This window comes from Belonocnema kinseyi, chromosome 8, assembly GCF_010883055.1.
Source record: "Belonocnema kinseyi isolate 2016_QV_RU_SX_M_011 chromosome 8, B_treatae_v1, whole genome shotgun sequence".
In the NCBI taxonomy this organism is placed as follows: domain Eukaryota; kingdom Metazoa; phylum Arthropoda; class Insecta; order Hymenoptera; family Cynipidae; genus Belonocnema; species Belonocnema kinseyi.
Genome location: NC_046664.1, coordinates 62632378 through 62657058, shown reverse-complemented (window position 1 = coordinate 62657058; position 24681 = coordinate 62632378). Strand labels below are relative to the sequence as shown.

At 27.2% G+C, this 24681-nt stretch overlaps 5 protein-coding genes across 8 annotated transcripts in view; 4 read left to right on the top strand and 1 right to left on the bottom strand.

Moving 5' to 3' along the window:
• Window positions 1–3596, top strand: part of LOC117177751 (splicing factor 3B subunit 1) — a 29103-nt gene extending 25507 nt beyond the window's left edge. Inside the window, exon 14 of one of the 2 annotated variants that reach the window (XM_033368657.1) lies at window positions 3047–3596. In XM_033368657.1, the coding sequence (XP_033224548.1) occupies window positions 3047–3205 (159 nt within the window). In that variant the 3' untranslated portion in view covers window positions 3206–3596. The remainder of the gene's footprint in view (window positions 1–3046) is intronic. The other variant, XM_033368658.1, reaches the window with a different exon arrangement.
• A 351-nt stretch (window positions 3597–3947) lies between these two features.
• Window positions 3948–8895, top strand: LOC117177766. Its single transcript, XM_033368677.1, has 4 exons — window positions 3948–4148; window positions 4232–4322; window positions 6066–6278; window positions 8687–8895. The coding sequence occupies exons 1-4, from the start codon at window positions 4128–4130 to the stop codon at window positions 8830–8832; spliced, it is 471 nt and encodes a 156-aa protein (XP_033224568.1). The 5' UTR covers window positions 3948–4127; the 3' UTR covers window positions 8833–8895.
• A 264-nt stretch (window positions 8896–9159) lies between these two features.
• LOC117177765 lies at window positions 9160–13240 on the bottom strand. 3 transcript variants are annotated; one of them, XM_033368675.1, is made up of 6 exons: window positions 13125–13240; window positions 12795–13051; window positions 12578–12699; window positions 9974–10095; window positions 9805–9881; window positions 9160–9689 (listed from the first exon to the last, which is right to left on the bottom strand). In XM_033368675.1, the coding sequence occupies exons 2-6, from the start codon at window positions 12919–12921 to the stop codon at window positions 9529–9531; spliced, it is 609 nt and encodes a 202-aa protein (XP_033224566.1). In that variant the 5' UTR covers window positions 12922–13051; window positions 13125–13240; the 3' UTR covers window positions 9160–9528. The 3 variants fall into 3 exon arrangements, with proteins under 3 accessions (XP_033224566.1, XP_033224567.1, XP_033224564.1); XM_033368676.1 differs by having other exon boundaries at window positions 12795–13047; window positions 13125–13236; XM_033368673.1 differs by having other exon boundaries at window positions 9163–9689; window positions 12795–12945; window positions 13052–13240.
• Window positions 13241–13578: 338 nt separating this feature from the next.
• Window positions 13579–24681, top strand: part of LOC117177763 (tRNA-dihydrouridine(16/17) synthase [NAD(P)(+)]-like) — a 33636-nt gene continuing 22533 nt past the window's right edge. The window contains exon 1 of the mRNA XM_033368671.1: window positions 13579–13762. The gene's annotated coding sequence lies outside the window, so the exon portion shown is untranslated. The remainder of the gene's footprint in view (window positions 13763–24681) is intronic.
• On the top strand, window positions 19519–24669 carry LOC117177761 (probable palmitoyltransferase ZDHHC11B). Its single transcript, XM_033368670.1, has 2 exons — window positions 19519–20366; window positions 22955–24669. The coding sequence occupies exons 1-2, from the start codon at window positions 19996–19998 to the stop codon at window positions 24357–24359; spliced, it is 1776 nt and encodes a 591-aa protein (XP_033224561.1). The 5' UTR covers window positions 19519–19995; the 3' UTR covers window positions 24360–24669.

Here is a 24681-nt window from a genome sequence, read left to right as displayed (position 1 = left end):
TTATTTACAAAAAAAGTTCTTAGGTTCAAAAAAACATTCAGTGAACTGAAAAACTGTGGTCGGTAATATAGGTATTTAGCTGTGTCACATGCCCTTAATTGAAGCCGTTCGTCAAAAAATAACTTAAGTAATGTTTTGGTAAAAATGAAACCTAACACCCATAAAAGGTCTATTGTTTGTCCTCTACTCAATTCTGGAATAAAAAGCATAATAATAATAATATGTATCCAAATTATCTGAACATTGATTAAAAAGTATGTTGATTATCGGAAAGGGATCTAAATCAAAATTAAAATATCCACCGATATCAGAGGTTAAAATATCACTTATATCAAAAAGATCATAAATGGAACTAAATATTGAAAATAAATTTAACCACATGGATGAACAATAATGGTATAAAACTTATTTTTTTTTAATCGAGAATTTTAGATTATTCAGAAGAAAATTATATCCAATGACTTGAAATATCACATAACGATATAATGCCTTTTAAAGTAATGTTTCTATCTTTTCTTTTTTTTGAAAAATTATGTACAAATTTAAAATAAGTTAACTTTTTAAATTATGATATCAATCAGTTTACAATGCGCAATTCTAAAATATTTTACTTAAAAAAATTTCATTTTTTAGCCTACATTTTTAATTTAAATAATTTTAAAATGCTGTTTTGAAGACTTCAACAATTGAACTATTTCAATTCGAAAGCCTTAATAGTTAAATAAATTTAAAGGTCCCATTGAAACTTTATAAAATATTTTCAATTTTTAAATAAATTCATAATAATACATTAGTAATTAAACATTTATATTCAATTTCGAATTCTATTCGAATATTGTTTCAATATAAAATATTCCATTTGTAACCTATTCGATTTCAAATATTTTAATGAAAAAAAAGAACAATCATTTAATTAGTAGCAGTACATGTCACTTCGTTTAATACTAGAAATTATAAATCAGACTGAATTAAAAAAAAATAGAAAGCCTTGATCCGTTAAAATTTCATAGAGCTAAATTTAATCTTTGAATCTTACAATTTTAACTGTTCTTTGTTTTTTAATTTGCAAGTGAAATTGCTAAGTTTTGGTGCATAAATAACAATTAAATACTTATTAACTTGTACAAAATTCTGGTAATTTGAAGAGATATTTAAATGTTTTAAAAATATTCAAAAATTAATTAAAAACTTTAAATAATTTCAAATATTTAAAACAAAATGTATATTTTGCAGATTTGAACAAAAAATGTAGAAGATTTTAAGAAATTGTGAAAGGTTTCATAAGAATAAAAAAATATATTTTAAGATTCTTAGGAAAATTACAAATTAGTTTTTATTCTGAAAAATTACTTTTAGGAGATTTAAAAAGATCTCCGAAATCATCCAAAAAGAATCTGCAACATTTCAAGACAATATTTTTAATTTTTGAAAATTTTTGAAAATTTCTAGGAAAAATTTAAATCATTGAAAAATACTTAAAACAAAATGTAGAATTTTTAATATTTTAAAATAATATTTTGAAGCTATTTAAGGATTTTGAAAGGTCTTCAGGTAATTAAAAAAAATTCTTGAAAGTACTTAAAATTATAATTATTTAACTTCTTAATTAGAAAGTGTTCTGTTAAAAAAAACTAATCGTTTAATTAATTTGCGAATTTATTGATTTGTTTGAAATTTTTTTTAGCATTTCGAATCAAAATTTTTAATTTTATTGACCGTTAAAAAATTTTGATAACTAGAAAATAACCTGAAATCTTTCAAATTTAAAAAAGCTAAATATTAACTTTGTACCTTATCATTTTATATGTTCTATTTGACATTTTTTTAATTGTTAAGTAAATTTGTTGAATTTTGGTGTATAAATAATAATTGAACACTTATTAATTTATAAAAAATCCTATTAGGCTGAAGAGGTTTAGAATTTTTGAAAAGATTCAAAATTATTTTAAAACTTGAAATTATTTCAAATAATTTGAAACAAAATGTAGATGTGTTTTTATATTTCGAACAAAAATTTAGAAGCTTTTTAAGAATTGTGAAAGGTTTCATAAGGATAATTGTTTTAAAGATTCCTAGGTAAATTGGAAATTATTTTTTATTTAGAAGTTTTGAACAAAATTCCAAAAGTTTAAAAGAAAATGTTGATTTTTTAAAGAATTTGAAATAAAATTTGGAGGCTATTTCACGAGTTTGAAAGATTTTAAGATAATAAAAAATATTGTCTTTATATTCCTGGGAATGTTTGAAATTAATTTTTATATGCATAAAATAATTTTATGACAATATATACAAATAAAAAGAAATTTTAATGTATAAATAACAATTTAACGAGTTTGAAATTTTTTTTTTTTTTGAAAATTTACCAATTTATTTAATAATTTTTCAATTTAGAGCATTTAATGTGATAACATAGATTTGTATTTTTTTAAACTGAATCTGAAACTTTGAACTGTGCAGTTTATCAAAGTTAAAAAAAGTTCAATTTACAGTTTAACTGAATTTAATAGCGAACGGCTTCAATTGTAAAATCTTTTAATTGTTAAGTCTTGGATTTGACCTTTGTAATTTTTTTCAAGTCTGAATTTGTAATAGTTTAATTTTTAACGATCATTTTTTAGAAATGTACAGTTGTAAATATTTACTGTCTGCGAGTAACTTTTTCGCTTTAGAAAGCATTTTAAATTGATTACTTTCAGATTGAAATATACAAAATATTTTGAAGTTGGTGATTGTTTCATTTTAAAAGCTTTGATTTTGTATAATATTGAACGTCTCAAGTTTCAAATTGTTCAAATTTAGAATTGTTTGTCATTAAATTCGTTTTCTTGGAGATTCTTATTTTAATACTTTAAATTGTAAATTGTGTAGTATTTAGGATTTTTATTTGAAAATTAATGTGTCAGGGAAAAATGTTGGAAAATAATTCAGAAGTTTTTTTCTTTAGTTTTAAGTGACTGCTTGATTTTCACGATTAAAAAATATAATAAATATAAGTATAAGATAAAAAATATCATATAATATATTAAATACAAATCCTCTTTTACAGGGTCTATTCCACCCGGCGAGAAAAGTTCGTGATGTTTACTGGAAGATATACAATTCACTTTACATAGGGGGACAAGATGCTTTGGTAGCTGGTTATCCGCGAATAATGAATGACCCAAAGAATCAGTACATTAGATACGAATTGGATTACGTTTTGTAAGAGACTACACCTGTACATTGCTAAGTTATTTCATTTCTGGAGGCGTGGGGGAAATCCCTGTTTAATAAAACTATTTGTAAGTATTCATTAAATTTAAAATAACGTGTATCACAGCCATGTAAAAAATATGGACGTGTTGCTACGAGAATCTTTCCAAAACAAAACGAAAATAATGATGACATTATTAATAATTGTCAGGGACTAGATCAGTAATCTACAAACCGACTATAGATTCTATAAATTTTGGACTATTTTGTTTAATAATCCATTCAAGATTCGCGCACACTTATTTTAAAAACATCGACTGGTTATAATTTTCAAACTGTACTATTGTAAGTCAGTGAATAGTGCGTTATAAAAAAATATGAAAATAAAGAAGAAATGAAGCTGAAATTGGTTTACTTTATTTTTTAATGCGACACATATGATGCTATTTTTCAGGTATAGCTGGCCAAGTTGGTTATTTATAGAAAAAGATAACGATGGTTTCTTTTTGATAAAGGTGAGGAATTTAATTAACATAATCAGAAAAGTGAATGCTAATCTATTCATTTCAAATCTGATAAATGTGTAATGATTTTGTCGGAGATAGTACTACTGTTAAGTGTGACTTTAGACTCGAGTCGTCATTGGCTAGATCCACGGGAAAATATCTATTTTCATTGGAAGCCTGAAGAATCCACTTGTCCCGTTTATCAATAAACTCCTTAGTAGTGCTCTTTACTGCTTATGAAAAGTTGCCTTAATGTTACAGATAAAAAAAAAACGCAAAAGTCACACATGAGTCAAGTTGTGGTGAAGTTATGTGTATTACAATTCAAAACATTTGATCATTATTGTCACTTAGTGTATAGGTCCATTGAGAGTTACCGAAAAATAAACATGTCATAATAAAACCATAATATTTTCATTTTAAATATAAATGGATTCAATCGAAATCATGGTAATTGTCATTTAAAATCTATATATTTATAACTTTCTGTGTTTTGAGGTTTATTGTTGTAATTATAAACAAAATTATTGTAGAAATCGGAAGTTCAGTCTCCCACGGAGGACAATCAAAACGACAAATCAAAATTTAAAAAAATGCATTCTAAAAGAGGAATAGGAAATTTATGTAAGTTATTGTCACATTAAATTATGTGTAAAATTATTACAAAAGATATAATTTTTATAATTAGAATAATCTAAAGATAGTCAGGGTTGCTACAGGTTAGGGGATTCTGGAAAATCAGTGAAGAGAATTTTCGATAATTTTTATGGAATTTTCAATTCCCCTCCCCCCATTTAAGATGCAAACCAAATCTGACTAAGAGGAAAGCTTCATGAAAATTTTATTATTTTGCTGAAAGTTAAACGATTTCGTTACAATATCATTATTTTTCGTTGAAAGTGCAATTGTTTTATGGAAAATTCGTTTTCTTGGGTTGAAAGTTCAACTATTTTGGTAAAAAAATAGAAATTTTTGTTAAAAATGAAATCTATTGTTAAAAAATCGTATTTTTGGTTTCAAGATTCTACTGCTTTGAAGAAAATTCGTCTTCTTCGTTTATATATTCACCTCCTATCGTAGAAATCTAATTTTTTATTAGTTAAATTCAACTATTGGTTGTAAATTAATCAGTTTTGGTTAAAGACTCAACTCAGTTGAAAATGGAATTAAAAATTAGTTTTTATTTTGTTATGATTCATCATTTTAGTTGAGGTTTCATTTTCTCAATTGAAAATTGAAGTTTTATGTTGAAAATTCTTTTCTTATTTTGTTGAAAAACCTTTTTTTAATCTTTTTTAGTTGAATATTTTACTATTCGGTTGACAATTCTTATTTTTTTATATTAATGCAATCTTCTTGTTTGAAATTCATTTGTTGGATTTAAAATTTAACAATGTTGTTAAAAGAATATTTTATTTACAAAATTTGTTATTCTATTTTGAGTTGATGATTGATCCTTTTTAGTCATTTGTTGAAATTTCGTATTTTTGATAGATAAGTAATCTTATTAGTTGAAATTTCATATTTTTTATTGAAACTTCATTTTTGCGTTACAAATTTTACTATCTGGTTGAAAGTGCTTTTTTTGTGTGTTTTATAAATGTAATTTTTCTAAAAATTCAACTGTTCTAGTTTTGGTTTCAAATTCATGTATTTTGTTGAAAATTAGTATTCTTTTGTCGAAAATTCATCTTTTTGGTTGAAAATTCAACTTTTTGTTTGAAAATTCATTTCTTCTGTTTAAATATGAACTATTTTCTTGAAAATTTGTATTTTTTGGGTTGAAAATTCAACTTTTTTTGTAGAAAATTAATTTTTTTTTGGACTTTAAAGACAGTTTTGTTAGAAATAATCTTTTTATTTCGTTGAAAATTTAAATTTGTTCAAGAATTATCTGTTTCATTTTTTTGTTGAAAAATGATCATTTTTGGTAAAAAAAAATCCAACCATTTTTGTTGAAAATTCATATTACGTTGTAAATTAATTTTTTCAACTGATATATTTCAAGTGAAAAATGTATCTTTTGTAGTTGAAATTAATCTTTTTTGGTTACAGAATTTTTTTTCTTCTGAAAATTCATAAAGTTCATTGAAAATTTGTCTTTTTTATCTAGAAAATCCATATTTTTGCTTAGAAATTTAACTATTTGATTAAAAATTTACTTTTCTGCTTGAAGATTTATCATTATAGTTCATAATTAATATCTTTAGTTAAAATATTAAAAATTTTGTCGAACATTTGTATTCACCAATTTTGTTCGAAATTAACTTTTTGTTTAAAAATTCATATTTTCTTTATTGGAATTTGGTAGCAACCCTGACAATGAAAACCGATGAACTTAAAAATAGTAAACTCGCATTTTATTAGATGCAGGAATGAAGGAACGATGCTGTGAATTTCTCGAGGGGACGAAAGTATACGAAAAGCTGGCGCAAATGTTGGCTTATATGGAAGCTAATCCGTTTTTTACCTTTTGTCTGTTCGCTATCCTTGCTGCAGTTGCAACTCCTATAGTCCTGTTTGTTCTTTTCGCTATCGTCAATGTCGCATTTATTGTCGCCGGTTTCATAATTGTCGAAGGTAATAATGTTTAACATTTTTAATTAATTCTTTGTTGAAAAAAACAGCTAATTGTCCCATCCTTTTTTTAAAATTCAAATTTTTGCACAAAATTTTTAAAGAAAATGAAAAAAGCAGTATCAGACACTGAATGACTGAAATAATAACTTTATTTTTTCAGTTTTTTTGTTTTTAAATATTCTTTGCACAATCAAAATAGTCATTCACCTTGAAAGATTCTGAATCTGGGTTTAAAATTTGTCTTTCTGAACTGTTAAACTTGTCAACTGGGATTATTTTCAAACCAGATAAGTTGATATTCATATTAGTTTTGACCATTTGCAACTTCAAATTACTCAATAATTAAGACTTTAAATTTAAGATTTTCGAAACTTTCAATACAGGAGAAATTTTTTGTATTCTTGAGATTTCAACTCCAAATATTACGTTTTCAATCCAATAGTTGGATGTAAAAAAAAGAACATGATATTTTGCAAGCTATATAGTTTGATTTAGGCAAAAATTAATTTTTAACCAAATAGTTGTACTTTAAATGAAAAGATACGAATTACCAACAAAATATAGTTGAATTTTTAATAAAAAATAAGATTTGTTTAGAAAAGAGTTAAATTTTCAAAATTGTTATTTGAAAAAAGTTAATATATGAAAAAATGGACTTTTTATTATCAAAATTTAAAGGATGACTTTAAATCAAGGGACGAACTTTAATTCCAAAAAGCCCATTTTTAAAAATGCATATAAATTTTCAACCAAAAAAGATTTGAATTTTTGACCAAATAAGATGGCTTGTTTACAAAATAACTGAATTTTCAACCAAGTGGTCGAATTTACAAATAAAAGAGGTTAAAACTCATCCAAAAACAGTGACATTTTGAAATAAATAGTTGAATTTTATAGCCAAGAAGAAGAATTATTTAGACGACAGTTGGATTTTCAGCCCGAAAAAAAAACAATTTTCAACAAATAGATCGTTTTCAAACAATAAAGATGAATTTTTAACTAAATAGTTGATTTTTCAACCACAAAAAAATAATGTTTCCTCAAACATTGCATTAACAGCCAAATAGAATTTCAATAAAAAGAGACGAACTGTGAAGAAAATAAATGAATTTGTCACCAAGTGGTGGATTTTTTAAATAAAGAAGCTACATTATCAGTTAAAAAATGAATTTCCCACGACAAAAAATACGAATTTTCAACTAAAATGATGAATGTTTAAGTAAAAAAATAAATTTTTAACAAATGAATTGAACTTTCAACTAAGTATTTGAATTTTCAATAAAAAAAGGATCAATTATAAACAAAAAATATAATAGTTGATATTTCAACGAAAAAAAGATTTTAATTTTAAATAGAAAACAGTTGAAATGAAACAAGACAAAATTTCAAAAGAATAGCTAAATTCTTAAGCAAAATAGATTATTTTTTAACCAAACAGTTGTACTGTTAATCAAATTATTAATTTTTCAAGAGAGAAAGGCGAATTTTATCACTTTCAAATCGCAAATTTGAATTTTCAACAAAGCAGTTCAACTTTATTCCTAATAGTTACATTTTCAAAAAAAGTGAATTTTCAAAGAAAAATTGAATACTTGATTTTCACACTAAAACACAATTATTTTAAGCCAAACAGAAACAAATTTTTAACATAAACAGTTAAATTTTGAATCAATTAAATGAACTTGGACAAAGTAATTCAAACTTCAACCAAGCAGTTGAATTTTCAACAACAATATATGAATTCCCAATGAAAAATTTAGTTGTTGAATCTTGAACAAAAACTGATCAATTTTCAATTAAAAAAAAACAATTTTTCAACTAAAAACGATAAATTTTCAGCCAAAAATGATTTAATTTAAACGAAAAAGCCAGCGAAAAAGTGGAGGTTTTTTTAAAACAGAGCAAAAAAGAATTCCCAAAAAAAGGGGGTTAGAGGGTGGATTGTGAAGGCTGTAATTGAATATAATCGACTCTAAACGTTTTTTCTTTAAAAACTGTCAACTTTTCAGATTTGCACTATATAAAAATAGAAGATTTGAGTACGGCTTTACTAAATTAAAAATTGTTCAATTCCAAACTCTATTAATTAAAACAGTTATGAGTATGAAGCTTTAATGATAAATTATCAAAATTTTTATTGTTCTCAATTGAAAAGGCACAGTTTTTTCTTCTTTCGAATTTCAATTTGATTAAAATCGAAACGAATTATACAAAACTTTAGAGAAAAACATTAAAAAGAAGATAAGTCGCATTATTTTTCAAAAATTCACATTAAAAAAAAAGTCACAAGATCCGAGCCCTGACATTGCAGTTATAGTAAATATGTATTATTTAACAACTTCATATGTAAATTTGCAGTTCAAAGGATTTTATAATACAAATAAAAAAATGTTTATAAATCTTTTCAGTGACAATTTTCATCATCGGTGCAACTGTTTTGTCTTCATCAGTCTTCTTCGTCATCACGGCTGTTGCTGTTATAGGATTATTTCTCTTATCGTTTTATCTTATCTTCTGCTACGTTGTCATTTTACTCAAGAAATTGAGGACGTAAAAATGCAACACGTAAGTCTTTTTAGGAAAAGATTTAATATATTCCTACATTTTAATAATCATATGGTACAAAACATTAATATTTAGGGGGAAATTAATTTTATATAATAATGTATTAAGGCATTTGTATTGAAGTGAGAAAGAGATTAAATATAATAAATATTAAGTGATACCAAATTCTGGTGTGTATTTATATTAATTTTCCAAGAAAAACTTCATTTCATACATATTATAAGATTAACTTTTAGATCTTCAATTTTTCAAAGTTTCCTTTTATTCAAGGTTTTTTTTTTGAGTTCTTGATATTTTTAAATATAAATACCATTTTGAATAATCTCCTTATTAATATTATACTTTACCTAATAACTACCAACTTTTACAACCATTTTCACCAATTCAAAAATCGTTACCAATAAGAAAAATATTAAGTAAAAACATGATTTTTTCCCTTTTGTAAGTTTAAGGAAAATTTACGATGTGTAATAATTGTTTGTATTGCGGAATGGTTTTCGCAGGATAATTGTGGTTGTAAATACTAATTTTTAGAAGCATTTTAATCCATTAAAATTTGATTTTACATAATTTAGATGACACGGAAAAAATCGAATTAATGTACATATATAAAAAATAACAATTTTTAAGCAATGCATAGTGCATTTTTTGTCAATTTTATATTGTATAATAAATATAAATAGATTTAATTCTGCACCTGATTTTCTTTACTCGCTTCTTTATCTAGATTCGACCTATTTGTGGATGCTTGAATGTCCTTCCACAATAAATTGCTTAGATCTTGGCCACTCGCAGTTTTCGAGTCGTAGCAGAAAGGCTGGATGTAATCTTGTTTATTGGTAACATCTACAAAAATTGTTAAGGAAATTTCAGGTCTTTTTTTAATATGAACAAAAATCTTGTTCGATTCTTTTCTTGCTAGAAAAGTGTATTTGAAATAAAACTGCAAAAAAAAGGATACATCCTTTAGTACATTCTTCCAAGGCTTCAAAATTCCAGCGAATGCCAGTAATTTCTTTCAGTAGGTTGAATTTTCTCCTGAAAAACAGTTTCTAGCTTAAAAAGAATTCCTTTAAAAGATTAGAGTGACTTAATTACATATTATAAAATATTTGTAAATAATAACATACAATCCTTGATCTATCACACGTTGATCCTTTGCGTTGGGCTTTATCATTTTGAGATTGTCCTTTTTCATCTGTAATTGTTGCAGTTCTGCAGCTACTGCTTTTACCTCAGAATCAAGGCTTTCCTGTTGAATTAAGAATGATGTAGAATGTGTTTTTAAGTAAAAAAGAAGACAAAAAAATACAGGAAATTCAGTATGAATAAGGCTTATAATAATGATCCTACGATGAATTTCTCATAATTTTTGTTGTTTTCTGAAAAAAGCTCATTATACAAAGTCATTAAGAGAAACTCTGAATAGAAATCGAAAAATATGATTTAAAAATTTACTTAACGTACGATTTAAAAAAATGCAAGGACTATTAAGGTTCTTACAAAATTGCATACACTTTTAAACATTTTAAGTTATTTAACAAGATTCCAAAGAATTTTGAAAAATGTCCAGAAATGTCACAAATTTGTTTAGGATTTCCAAAGATTTCAAGTTATTTCAAAGAATTTCACAGGGCTTAAAGCATTCTATAGAACCTCCAACTATTTCAAAGAATATATGGGATTTTAAAAGATTTTTATTAATTCTGACCAATTTCAAGAGATTTCAAAAAAGGTTGTAGGATTTTCAAAGATTTTAAGCTCGATTTAAAGTATTTTTTAGAGAAATTTGGAATAAATTTCATAAGACTTTCTTGAACCTCCTAGGATTTAAAAGATTTCTAGGGATCTGAATGCTTTTTTTAAAGAAAACTTTAATGAATAAGTTTAATACAATAGATATTGAAAGGATTTCAAATTATTTATTCTTATTTTACTGAATTTAGACGATTCATATTAAAAAATTTCAAGGAATTTCATAGAATTTTGTAGCATTTCCAAACATTTAAAGAGATTGAAAAGAATTTCACAAGACTAATATCTTGTGATTGATCTTCACTTCAAAGGATTTACGGAATTTTAAAGATTTTAATCTATTTAACAGATTCCAACTAATTTTAAGACATTTCAAAGAATTTTATAGGATTTAAAAAAATATTAAGCTCGATTTTCAGGGATTTCTGGAGAATTTCAATAATTTCAATGGATATGGAGGCATTAAAAAAATTTTAAAGAATTTGAAAAATCTTAAGTTGTGTAAAAAGATTTCAAAGAATTTTTAAAGATATTTTAATATTGAATTTCCAAATATTTTCAAACATTCAATTAAATTTAAATGATATCAACAAATTTCTATAAAACTTTAGGGAATAATTTAAATTTTATTTCAAAGGATTTTTGCGGATCTCAACAATTTCAATGGATATGAAGGAATTAAAAAATTCCAAAGGATCGGAAAGATTCTAAGTTATTTTAAAAGATTTCAAAAATTTCAAGGGATGTCAAAGAATTTTGTACGATTTCCAAAGATTTCAAGGAATTTAAGAGTTTCACAAGATTCAAGGGATTTTTAGATAATTTTAGGGAATAAAATTGACTAATTATCAAGGAATTTAACATTATTTCCAACTATATCGAGGATTTCAAAAATTTCAAAGGAATTAAAATTGGGTTAAAAGATTCCAATGCAATTTTAAAGATGTCAAGGTAATTCAAAGATGTTTGCTATGTAAAGTTTATTAGATCAGAAACTCTATTTTATATTTACTTTTGTATGAGATAAGTTTTCTAAAATAAATATTTTCTGGTAGTTTATCTACTTTTTACATGATTTAACCAAAAAATGGATTTTCTACTACACTTAATCAATAATTTGCTTTATTTTTTTTTTTTTTTTAGAATGAGAATTCATGTCTTTTGGTTAAAAATGCAATTGTCTCTTTAAAAATTAATCTATTTCACTTCAAAATTAACTTTTTTGTTGGAAAGTCTCATTTTCGGGTTAATTGTTTAACTGTTTTGGAGAAATTTCGTATCTTGGGTTCGAAAATTCAACAACTTAATAGAAAGTGAACTATTTAGTCACAAAACTAATTTACTTTTAGTTGAAAATTAGTCTTTTTTCGTTAAAAATTAATTTTCTTGGTTGAAAAAATTAACTATTTGTTCAAAAATTGATGTATTTAGTTGAAAATTCGTAGGTTTAAGTGGAAAAACAATTTTTTAATTAACAATGCAACTGTTTCGTTCACAATGAATCTGTTTTAGTCGAGTATTCAAGTATTTTTTAAAAAATTCGTTGTTTTTTTATTGTTAAAATTCATAATTTCAGCTGAAAATTCCCTTTCTTTTCAATTCACATTTTCGGGATGAAAATTCAAATTTTCTGTACAAAATATGCTTTTTGTGGCTTTAAAATGTAACAATTTTGTAGGAAATTATTTATTTTTTGATTGAAAATTAAATTTTGTAAATTCAACTATTTAGCTAAAAATGTATGTATTCTGTTGAAAATTGAACTATTTGGTCTCATGATTATATTTTTTAATGGCCCTTAAATAAATTAATGAGAAAATTTAGTAATTTAGTATGCGATTCACAATGTCAAAAAAAAGCGTCACGTAATTTAAGCACGGTCCCTTGTCTGGACTTACTAAAATAAACATAAAAAATATAATTCTTTTAGAATCAATAAATCTATCAATAAATTGATTGAATTTTAAAATAATACGAACCAATTCTTCTTTGTATTTCTTTAAAGTGTTGTCTTTTTCTAACAAAATGTTTCTCTCTCTGCTGAGCTCCTCCATTAAAGATGAAAGTTTGGATGTTAGCATTTGAATTCCTAATTCGTCTTCTAAAAAATTTTAATTCAGGACGAATTGTGATTATTTTTTGCTGTTTATTTATGAATAAAAATCATGAAGTGTATTCTTACATTATTATTCTTACCTGCGAGTTTGTGTGCTTGTTTTTCTTCAGTATTCTTCATAAATATTAAACTTTCTTGAACTTTATTCTTTAAATCGGAAGCACTGGGCAACTTGTGTTTCTCTCTCAGTAATTTAATCTCTTCCATAATTCTTACCTTATTCTAACAGGGCTTTTGGTTGAAATAATAAAATATATGTCCTTAGTAAACGAGTGTTAACAATTAACAATATAGTTAACCAATGTTGATTGAAGAATAGCTCAAAGTTAAATCCTACCTGCATAGATTTCTTTTAAAATAATTGAATCTTTTTTTAGTATTCCTTTTAATTAAAATTTGGCTTTAATTACCGCAGAAAATGTCTTTGTCTTTAAAACCTTTAAATAGTAAAACCCCAAACCCTCCGATCGGTCCTAACAAAACAATTACGTTCAGTTTTGTTAAAGAAGTTATGTTGATTTGTGTTGATTGTTGACATATAGTTGACATATGAACAAGGCATAAGCTTGAACCATGAAGCACAATACATAAGAAAGATAAAATCAGAAAGATTTTTGGCGGGAAAATATATATTTGCGAACAGCGTGAAGTACTTATTGAACATTGCTTTTTATTAACAAATAAAGCAATCATTTCAGGGTTCTTGAATATAAATTTTACATTTTATAATTTTGGAAAATATCGTAATTTATGAACACTCTAGATAGTTGTCAAAGATTTGGTTTTAAAATAATGTAAATGGCAGATCTAGCACTGCATGTTATTTTCATAAAGTTTCCTTTCTACTCCTGCTGTTTTCATGTTCAAAATGGCGATCTTTCTGTCACACTTGTTGCCATGTGTTTGCTGGTGATTTTAATTTTATATAAAGTAAATTTTACTTTTTCAATATAGTATAAACGATGGAAGTTGAAAAATAATTTTTAAGAAAAGTACACAATATAATATTTGTAAAATTCCCGAAGTGTGCTGTAACATTTAATACAAGGTTAGTTCATATTTTTACAGATTATATATGTTATTTTACAGCTCAGCTAAATTTTTTATTTATCTTTGTGTGGATTGTGTATTTTAATTAAACGTTGCTACATTTATGTACAACATTTGACTAAATCGACGAATTTTATTCTGAAAACTTTAAATAGGGTCGACTCCTGTTATGGATTTTGTAGTAGTTGTTGCCAAACTTACATGTAAATGTATATAATGATGTATACTTATTTTATTTATGATTTTAGAGAATGCAAAACTACTTTTTTTCAAATCTGATATTAATATGCACTTCGAAATTGGAACTACCTTACGTATTAGTTTATTAAGTTGGCGTAAATCCTAAAGAAATTGATACAGTGCAGGGCTGTCTAAATTCATGACATTCGATATTACTTGTTTATCTTATAATTATTTTAAATGCGATAAAAAGAAATATTTGGTATGGACGTTCAAAAGCTGAAAATTCCGATCATTTAAACAGATTTTAGAAGGTTTCAAGAAAGTCGAATGATAATTAAACATTTTGTAAAGATTTTTTAAAATATAAAACAAAATTGAGATTTTTTAAGATTTCGAAGAAAAATTTTTAAACTTTTGAAAGATTTTGAAAGGTGACAAGATAATACAAAAAGTTTAATAATTCCTGGAAAGATTTAAATTGTTTTTTATTTTCAAAAATTAATTTTAAGAGAATTTTTAAAGATTTTTAAACATTTTAAAAGATTCCCAAAGTTGTAGATTTTTTCTTAAGATAAAATTAATAAAACTTATAAAAATAATAAAAGATTTTTTGATTGAAAAATCAACTATTATATTTTTCGTTCAGAATTGATCTTTTTTGTTTGAAAATTTAACTACTTGGTTAAAAGTTGAACCAGAGACAAACTTTCTCTCTAGTTGAACTACTTTGTTAAAATTTCATTTTTTTGTTTTAGAATTCATAATCTCATTATAAAATTAATCTCTTTGATTGAAAATGTATCTATTTCGTTGAAATTGTGTATTTTTAGTAGAAAATAAATCTTCTTAAAAATTTAATTAATTGGTTGAAAATTCAACTTATTGATACAATATTACCTTTTTTGTTGAAAATCAATATTTTTGGGTACAACATTTAAATTATTTTATAACAAATTCTTGTCTTCTGATAAAAAATTAATCTGTTTTGTTTAAAAGTACAACTAATAGAAAATTCGCCTTTTTTTGTAAAAGTTTACCTGTGTTTGATTCATAATTAAAATCTATTTTGTGTAAAATATTAATTGTGCATTCGATTTTTTGTTAAGAATTCATCTTTTTTAGTTAAAGCTGAACTTTTTTGATGAAATTTTGGTTGACATATCTGAAATCTTCCAAAATATTTTTGAATTTTTTAAAGAATCTTACTAAAATTATATTTATATCACCTTAAAAACAAATACGATTTAAAAATTTACTTTTGCAACTTATTTTGAACTTGGTTTTTTTATTTGGCCTACTTTGGGACGCCACCTATCATACACAGTGGGGGAAAAAGTTTCTGTGGACAAATATATTTTTAGCCTACATTCGATTTTTTTATTTCGAAAAAAATTCATGTTTTTTAACTCCTCAGGAGTACTATTTTTAAAAAGAATTTTAGATTTATCAAACAAGATCTTATATCTGCTGAAACTATCTAGAAATAATTTTTAATGATTTTTTTCGGTATGGTGTAATGAAGTATTATTTTATATTTATCCACGTTCCAAGATAATGAGCTTTCTTAATAAACTTTTAAAAACACTGTAAGAAACCAATTAAAATTACAATAAAAAATATTGATCGAAATTAATTAGCAATATACTAAAAAGTATAAAGTTATGTATATATAAAAAATTCAGTCATAAATTAAAAATTATATTAGGAGAAAATATTATATAGTCGCTTAAATTCTATATTTTGGCCAAATACTTTAAATTTTCAGTCTTATAAGTACGTGCATTTTTGATGTCATATGTTATAATAGTAAATATAATGGTATGACTTAATGGCGAATCCACCCATCTTATGTTTTTTTATCTATGTTAGGTTCCGGTGGAAATTGCGAGCATTACATAAAATTGTAAAAAAAAATCAAGTTTCTTAGGATTCCAATAATTTTTTATTTAAAATGTCGATTTCCAACATAAATCTCCATCATAACAAAAAATTGTACACAAATTAAATCTTCTTTGAAATTTTATTATTTTTGTTTAAAATAACTATTTTTTTTGTAAGAAACGGTAATATAAATGTCACTTATTCCAAAATACAATTTTTTCTCTGAAGTTTATATCGCTTTCCCTTGAAAGCAGCTAACATGAACTACATTTGTACAAATGCTGTTTATGTTCTTTGAAATCTAGTCATTTTGCACTAAAAATATGAATTTCTGGTCTAAACAGATAACATAACCAGAAATTGGTAAAAATTTCGAATTCTTTTTAACATATAATTTTCTCCGACGAAAAACACTAACAAATCTATTTTGAGCTATAATAATTTTTCTACCAAAAATGTAGATTTCCGATGAATTTGGTATTTTTAACTTAACAGAAATTTGTTCAGAATTGTAAATCTTCTTCTCCAATATAATATTAAACTGTTAAAAAATTATAAATCTTGTTCTTACTGTAACGATTTATGTTTAAAAATACATATTTAATTTCGGGCGTAAAACGTTAGCGTAACTTAAAATTGTTAAAAGCCTGTGATTTTTACTAGAAATCTAATGATTTTTGTTTAAAAGAACCAATTTTTTTTGTAAACGGCTAAATAACACAAGCTATAATTGTTAAATATTTTTGTTCTCATTAAAAAAAAACCTTTGCCAGGTGAAAACGCTAATACAATCTAAAAATTAAAAAAATGTAACTCTTTATGTAAAACAAATATAATATTTTCAAAAACTTATTAGATAATTTGAAAGTTTTAATTTGACTACGCAAGAGTATTAAGAGGCACAAATTTGTCTTAATTCGCCAAATGTTTTCTATGGATTTTCTTATTAAAAGAAGTTACTTCTAGATTTAATTATGAAAGTTTAAAATTTTTATAAAACAACTTCAAGTATTGCAAAGCTAATCAGGTTTCTAACAACAATAATCTGGAAATTTTGGAAATTCACATAATCTGAATATAATTTTCCCCATATTTCTATAGAGTGTTGAAGATATTAAGACTTACATAAAACAATTATGAGTAGTCCTTTAAACAAAGAACAGAAAATTAAATAATAAAGTAGTTATTCAGGGCCGGAAATGTTCTGTAATACGAAACCATTTATGCAATCTGGATTTCCAAATTGGAATAAGATTCTTCTTTTATTTGGGGTCGTCGATCAATTCTAAATCTAGTTTTAATACACTAAAATCATATATAGTGCTTGGAGTCAGGGGAAACCTGGAAATCAGAGAAGCCAGGACATTTTGTTGGTCAGGGAATAAGTGATGTTGAAAAAATTTGAAAAATTCAGGGAATTCTATGAGAAGCACTTTTAAGACTTAAGTAAGTGTTGAAAATAATTATTCTTACATTCTTTTGAAATATTTTAAGGTATTTTAAAGATGTTCAAGAGCTTTTAAAAATTGTAAGGCATGTTAAATATTTCATGGAATTTTAAAAGTTTTAAAAGAAAATTTAATTGATTTCAATAATTTGAAGGGAATTCAAAGCATTTTAAATATATCAGGATTTTTAAAAGATTCAAATGAATTTTCAAGAGATCAAAAAAATTCCAAGGGATTTCCAAGAATCTTAATTACTTTAAGGGATTCACAAAATTAAACATGCGATTGTAAAGATTTCAATAGTCTTAAAATATTGTAATAGATCACAAGGTATGTTCAGAAATTTTTCGGCATTTTAGGTAATAGCAGATTTCATATAATTTCACGAGATTTCATCACGTTTTAATTGATTTAAAGAATTTATGGACAAGAAGTGAGGCATTTCTTAGGACTTCAAACATTTGAAAAGATTTTAAAAAATTTGTGCGATTGATTTTATTTGAAATTTATCCTAAATTTTTATTATTTTATCCTAAATTATTTACAATTCTCTTAAATTTCTTTGAATTCATTTAAATTTTTCTAAATTCTCTCAATTCTAGTCAAATCAATTAATTTTTTAAACGTTTTTATCTGATTAATCCTGAAGTCTTTTTAATTCGCCTTGAATTCTTAGGTATTTGATCATATTCCTTTGAATGCCCTGAATTTTTCTGAACTCAAACTTACTAAATTCATTTCATTTTTTCTTATTTGCCCATTATTTTCAATTCACTTGTAGTTTTTTTTTTTAATCCAGCTTGAATTTTTATAAATTACATAAAATTATTCGTATTTTCTTTAAATTCCTGTGAATTCACTCAAATTTAAATGAAATCAATGGAGTGTTTAGTATTTTTTTAATTTAAAAGAACATTTGTCACATTATTAATGCAAATTAGGGAATTTCACCTTTGAGGTTAGAAATTTGTCACTATTGGTCACTTTTTCGGTTTATATAATTCACTTTCTTCATTTTTTGCAAGTAAATTAGGCTGTCGTAACGCTTATAATCAATTTAAAATATTTTTTTGTTTATTAAAGATTCTATATTAAGAATGCTATAAGATTAGAATTTTGGTCTTTAAATAATAATAATCAGGGAAAATGGGAAATTAGTTAGGGAAAAGTAAGGGAATGTTAAAAACAAAGTTTTGCTGCCACTCTGAAAATGTAAAAAATATCTAAAAATTATATCCGATCGGCATTAGAAAAAGAAGGTCGAATACGCTAGGCATCAGAAAGTCACTCAATGTAGAGAACAATATTTTTTACATTATTAGTATAGTAGTGAAATTTAATAAAAAAATTGATGATTCTTAAAATTTTCGAATAAAAGTTTGCAATTGAATATATATAACAAAAATAAAATCAATTATCGCATTCGAAAGTATTATGTTTCTGTTATATTAAAATATAAAATTACTCTTTATATGTTATTGTCATAAATGTTTTTTTTATTCTTACGAAATATTTTCAACTGCAAAATGTTATTCTAAAATTTAAAGAATCATCAATTTTATTATTAAATTTCAACTACTATACTAATAATGTAAAAAAATCTTGTTTTTTACAATAGAGTGACTTCGATGCCGAGTCTATTCAAAATGAAGAAAAATATATATTTCGCACCTTTCAGTGCATAATATACATAAGTGCTGAATAAATATCAGTGCTTTTGATTCATAATTACCTGTATGCATTTTAATATAACTATTATAATTTATTATTATTTATAAGAATTTCAAAATTCCATAATGGACTTTGGGCATTAATAACTTTTTCGGATATTTTCATCGCAAATTTTGTAATGAAATCATGAAAATACCTCGATTTACGTGATTTAAAAAATACCATTTTTCGTAACCTCTGCTACGGCACTTTTCGAAAAGAACATCTTAATACCCCTATGTCACTATGGTTATAATGACCCTCGTTTAAAAAAATTGCATGCTGATATGTTAATTCTATCGAAGTTTACAATTGTATGTGAAGAAAAATAAAATTAAAAACACATATCTCCTTTTTTTCTTTGTGTATTCGACTAAAAAATAGATCGGGCGCTTCACCACCCTTTCCTGCCTCACAAAACAAGCAACTAGCCCCTGGATCGATAAAACTAGACAAACAAGAGAGTCGACACTTGACAGAGAAAAGATAAAATCTTGAATAGAGTTTACTAGTTTTTAAAAGAATTGCTGCATTTTAAAAGACAATTCATCGTTCTCAAGCGGGTACTTTGAATCCAAAAATCGAGACTATCGAAATCAGCGACTTGACCTTCTGCCCTCTTTCGGGGAGAGATGCAGAACAAGGACTGCACAATTTTGTTGGTGCAGTTAGTGCACCAATTTCCGATGAATTGAATCGCATTGGAAGCCACAAAGTGACAAAACTCTATAAAACCGCAATTCGTTTCCGTAATAAAGTAAACGTGGAGGTTGCCATGCCATTATTGATTCACGTGGGAGCAATGCGGGGCGTACTAGGTTTACGCTATACTTGGCGAGCTCGACATGCCTCAGTGTAGTTTCAACAATTGGAGCTTTCAAAAGGTCATGTTTTTCGAATTGGATACGCGTTCATCTTTCGGCTAGATGATTTTCACCAGAGTGCACTTGAAAAGCAACCGCAGCGTCTACCCCGAGGACGTTGAGCGACATGTCAATGGTCGAGCGTTATGCGAAGCGCGAGCACGGCAATTTCCCACTTCTGCTCATTGCAAGACAAGAACTTTGCACCGCCAGAGCAGAGGAGATTCAGGCGGATTCATGGGCTCCAGCTCCCGCTGCATCCCCAACAAGTGGTCGGCTGGGTCGTCCTCATCGTCATCGCCAGCGGTACCTTAGGGGTTTTGGTACCATTACTCTATCAGCAGCTGCGAGTGCCGGTGCTCGGTCTCATCATCCCCTCGTTTATTGTGCACTTTGTATCGCACCTGGCTGCACTTTTGCTCGATCCGGCCGAGCCCCAGGTCCGGACACAACCTGCTTCTACTGTGGTTCCGGAGTTCGACCGCAGCAAACATCTCCACGTCATCGAGAATGGCAGGTAAATAATCGAATCTTCTTTTTAATTTGGTAAAAGTTGTCTTCCGGGTCTTTTAGATCTATAATTTACTCTAAATAGTGTTTATTTCAACCAGGGTGCCCGCAGGTCAGGAGAAAACCTTGAAATCAGGATAAAGTGAGGGAATTTTATTGTTCATGGAAATGTTAGGGATTTTGAAAAGAAATTGCAAAAATCAGCCATGTAAGCCATGTAACTGTCAGAGTTAAGCACTACAACTGTCAAGTAACTGTCAAAAATAATGACGGCTGCGACACAGTCATTTGTAGTCACTTTTCTTTCAATATATTAACCTACTTCTAAATTTTCTTAAATTCCGTTGAAAGGTTTTTGGGTATCTTAAAAGATTCTTACATTTTTAACAAATTTTAAAAGATTCTTAAGATGTTAGAGAATTTTTAAAATTGACAAGACATTTTCAAAAGCTTTAAACATTTTCAAAATATTTCAAAGGATTTACATTTTCTGTAGGGTATTTAAAAAGATCGCAACGAAATTTTAATGGATTTCAATCATTTCAAAAGATTCCAGAAGATTTTATGATATTTTTTAAAATCCCAAATAATTTTTAAAAGCTTTAAAAAGTTTCAAGGGGCTTTAAAAGATTACAAATTATTTCAAAGGATTAAAAATATTTAAGGGTATTTAAAAAAATTCCAAGGAATTTTAAGTAGCTTTAGAAAGTTTCAAGGGGTTTTAAAAGATTTCCAAGGATTTTAAATATTGTAGGATTTTTTTTTATGATTCCAAGGGATTTTATAAGATTTCTGAGTATTTCAATGTTTTTAAAAACTCTTAAGATATATTTATAAATTTTCCAAGATTTCAGGAAATATCTTTCTTTTTCATATAATTTTACGGAATGTTATAATATTTTAATGAATTTCAAAGAATTTATTTACAAGAATTAAGGGATTTCGTGAGATTTTAAAGATTATAAAATATTTCAAGGCGCTTCCAAAGGTTTTAGTACATTTAAAGAATATCCAAGGGATTTCAAATTGATTTAAGAGCTTTGAGAAAACTTGAAGAAATTTTAAAAGATTTTACAGAATTTTAAACAGCTTCAGGCGTTTAAAAAATATTTCAATCATTTGAAGCTATTTCAAGCCATTTTTAAGATTTTAATGAATTTTTGAAAATTCGAAATATTTTTTAAGATCTTCAGAAAATTTCAAGGGATTTCAACAATGGTGAAATGATTTGAAATATTTTAGGATATTTGAAAGATGCCTTGAATTTTCAATTGAATTGAGTAATTAAATGGGATTTTAAAGGATTTGAAATATTTTAGGGTATCTTGAAAGCTTTGAAGGCATTTTCAAGGCCTTTAAACAATTTTAAGGCATATGGAAAGATTTTACAGGGCCTATATGCTTTTAAAATATTTAAAAGGTTCCAAGGGATTTTATAACATTTCCGAGAATTTCAGCGATTTTAAGGTATTTGAATACATTTTGTAGGTTTTCGGGAAATATCATTAGATTTCATAGAATTTTACGGGATTTTATAATATTTAAACAGATTTTAAAGAATTTATTTACGAGAATTGAGGTATTTTGTAGACTTTCAAATATTTAAAAATATTTTTTGCAAGTGATTTTAATTAATTCAGAATTCACCCAAAATTTTTACTTTTTTATCCTGAATTCTTGGAAATTCTCTTGCATTTTTCGAATTCACCTGATTTCTTTTAAATTCACTCAGTTATACTCAATTCAATGGACTTTTTTGTGTTTTGAAATGTTTTGTTTTCTTATTTCGCTTAAATTCCAATAAATTCGCGCCACTTTGAAATCAATGGAATTATTTGACTGTCTCTCAATTCCTTTGAATTCTTTTGAATTTATTAATTGAATTGTTTTGAAGTCTTATGAATTTATCCTGAATTCGTTAAAATCCACTTTTTCTGTTTAAATTAGTCATTTTTTCATGTATATTCGTCTGTGGCAGCTCTGATAATAACAAATTAAAAATGTATTCATTTTAAATAAAAATACTTTTATTCCATTTGCAAAATATTCTAAATTAAAATGTTTACAAGATTAGAATTTTGGCCTTCCAATATTAATGATCAGTGAAAATAAAAAATGAGTCAGGGAAAAATCTTGGAATTTTGAAAATCAAGTTTCACGGTCACTCTGGTTCAACATCAAGGGTCACATCACATTAAAGCTTTGAAAAGTTGTATTTGTAAGATTTTCAATTATTAAATTATTCACCTTACAATACATAATTCTAAAGTCCTATCATTAAAAATTCTTTAATTTCTAATCGTTCATTGCTACAAATTAAAAAATTCCAGCTTTTAGAGTTTCAATTTTTTAAATCTTAATGATCGGTAAAAATCTGCACAAACTGGATGAAAACAGAAATATTTTTCTTGCATTTCGGCTGGCACCCTAAATAAGTAAAAATATAATTTTTTGAAAAACAATTATGAATTTAAAGTTTAAAATGTTGTCTTACAAAGAGGCTTTATCTACACTTTCTTACTTCTTATAAAATTGAAGATTTCTAAAAATAAATGTGAGAGTTCGTTTAATAATATTGCAAATTTCTAATTGTAGATGTCATCTCTGCAACATAAACGCAACTAACAAGAGAACAAAGCACTGCTCGATCTGCAACAAATGCATCACGAAGTTCGACCATCATTGCAAGTGGCTCAACAACTGTATAGGAGGTCGGAACTATAAAGTTTTCTTAGTTTGTTTAACGTCCGCGATAATCTCCACCTTCACCGTCGCCAGTGTATCCGCAACTGAGCTCTCTCTTGCCTACCTAGACGGCGGTTTCGAAGCCTACAACATGACAACAGACAACGTCACTCTGCCGATTAGCCTTCAGCTTCCAGGTACAGGCTCCTTGATCGTCATCTCCGTCGTCGGTATATTATCAGCAATTGCTGCCGTGCTTCTGATACACCTCTGCTTCTTTCACGGCTACATCGCTTGTTTAGGTCTCACCACTTACGAATATTTGCGAAACAAGCGCGAAAAGAATACAACCACTGTAGCAGCCACTTCATCGGCAAACGCTGGCATCGTTGCAACTTGTCCTTCTTTCTGCAACAGCAACGACGATGTACCGCTCCGGTACCATTTCTGTGAAGCTGTTTCTGCAGCCGAAAGTAATCAAATAGAATCGAATAACGTTTATATCTGCTCCACCCACGGAGAACAGACAACCAGCACCCAAATGGGAGTTGCTCAAAAAGAGAGGAGAAACTTCCATCTGTATTTTTCTTACGAAGCGCGCAATAGCGAAACGTCCATAGAGCTTACATCTCAAACCATCCTCGACGACAACCGTCCAATTAATCTCAGCCCAAACGAGCTGAAGCCATCCACTCCGTCCCCGGTTTCCTGCTGCTTTTCCATTATCGGCCCCTCGACCAAGGCCCTCAGGGCCAACAAACAAAAGAAGAATCGTGACTCCGACGTGGAAAGTGCAAAAGGAGCGCCAAGGTCTTGCACCACAATGAGGAGGATTCAGACCTTCCTGCGCACCAGGCTCAGGAAAAGTGCCATTCAACGATCCATCCATTCTGATGGTTCCAGCAATCGGAAGAGCAGAGTCGCTCCAGCTATTACCAATGAATCTGCGAACGATTCTGGAGTGGAATGCACTGCCGTTGTTCCTAAAGTCAGTTCTCCAGTGCACGCTTTGCCGCCTCCTAAGTTTCAGCCTTTGAATTTGCCTCCGAGGCCAAGATTGAAACAAATAAGCGTCGTCGGAGCTCCGACCTATTCTTTTCCAAATCCTGCAATCCCAAAACGAAGCCAGGCGCATTTTCGCGTCAGAAGATCCTCGCTGCGCAAGAGGCCGAGGTTTAAAATGGGATCCCATGTGATGCAGTCTGCTCAACTTTCTCCGATTCCTGAATCGGAACTGTCTAAACCCGCGTCACCACGCTCACCACCTCATTCCAATCATTTCACCTTTCCTCCATCGCATCAAGGAAATATGTGAAATAGCTGTGGCAAGTGCATGTACATAAACGTTTTCTACTCAAGGACTGACCTTAGCGATTAATTTTCAGTCATTACTTCAATAAGGTGCCCATTTAAAAACGTTTTTTTTTCATGAAGTCTTACCCCCTAAATCCATATATTTAAAGAAAATAAATCCTTTTTCATTTTCTTTAGGTTCGATTTTTTCGATCTTTTGCAAAACATTCAAAATTGTTTAAGTTTACATAATTTTCGAAATTTTCAGCTCGACGTCTTTTTTCGTCTGGACGTATAGGGTGGCCACTAGACCGTGAAAGGACAGTGAATTTATTTTTTGACGT

Excerpts from the sequence above, each read along its gene's own strand:
- LOC117177766 (XM_033368677.1), top strand. The coding sequence starts at position 4,128 with ATGGATTCAATCGAAATCATG. Across the intron at positions 4,323-6,065 it reads AAGAGGAATAGGAAATTTAT|ATGCAGGAATGAAGGAACGA; the intron begins GTAAGTTATTGT and ends GCATTTTATTAG. Across the intron at positions 6,279-8,686 it reads CGGTTTCATAATTGTCGAAG|TGACAATTTTCATCATCGGT; the intron begins GTAATAATGTTT and ends AAATCTTTTCAG.
- LOC117177765 (XM_033368675.1), bottom strand. The coding sequence starts at position 12,921 with ATGGAAGAGATTAAATTACTGAGAGAGAAACACAAGTTGCCCAGTGCT. Across the intron at positions 10,096-12,577 it reads AGAAATACAAAGAAGAATTG|GAAAGCCTTGATTCTGAGGT; the intron begins GTTCGTATTATT and ends TTAATTCAACAG. Across the intron at positions 9,690-9,804 it reads GGAAGAATGTACTAAAGGAT|ATGTTACCAATAAACAAGAT; the intron begins GTATCCTTTTTT and ends CAATTTTTGTAG.
- LOC117177761 (XM_033368670.1), top strand. The coding sequence starts at position 19,996 with ATGCGAAGCGCGAGCACGGCAATTTCCCACTTCTGCTCATTGCAAGAC. Across the intron at positions 20,367-22,954 it reads CACGTCATCGAGAATGGCAG|ATGTCATCTCTGCAACATAA; the intron begins GTAAATAATCGA and ends TTCTAATTGTAG.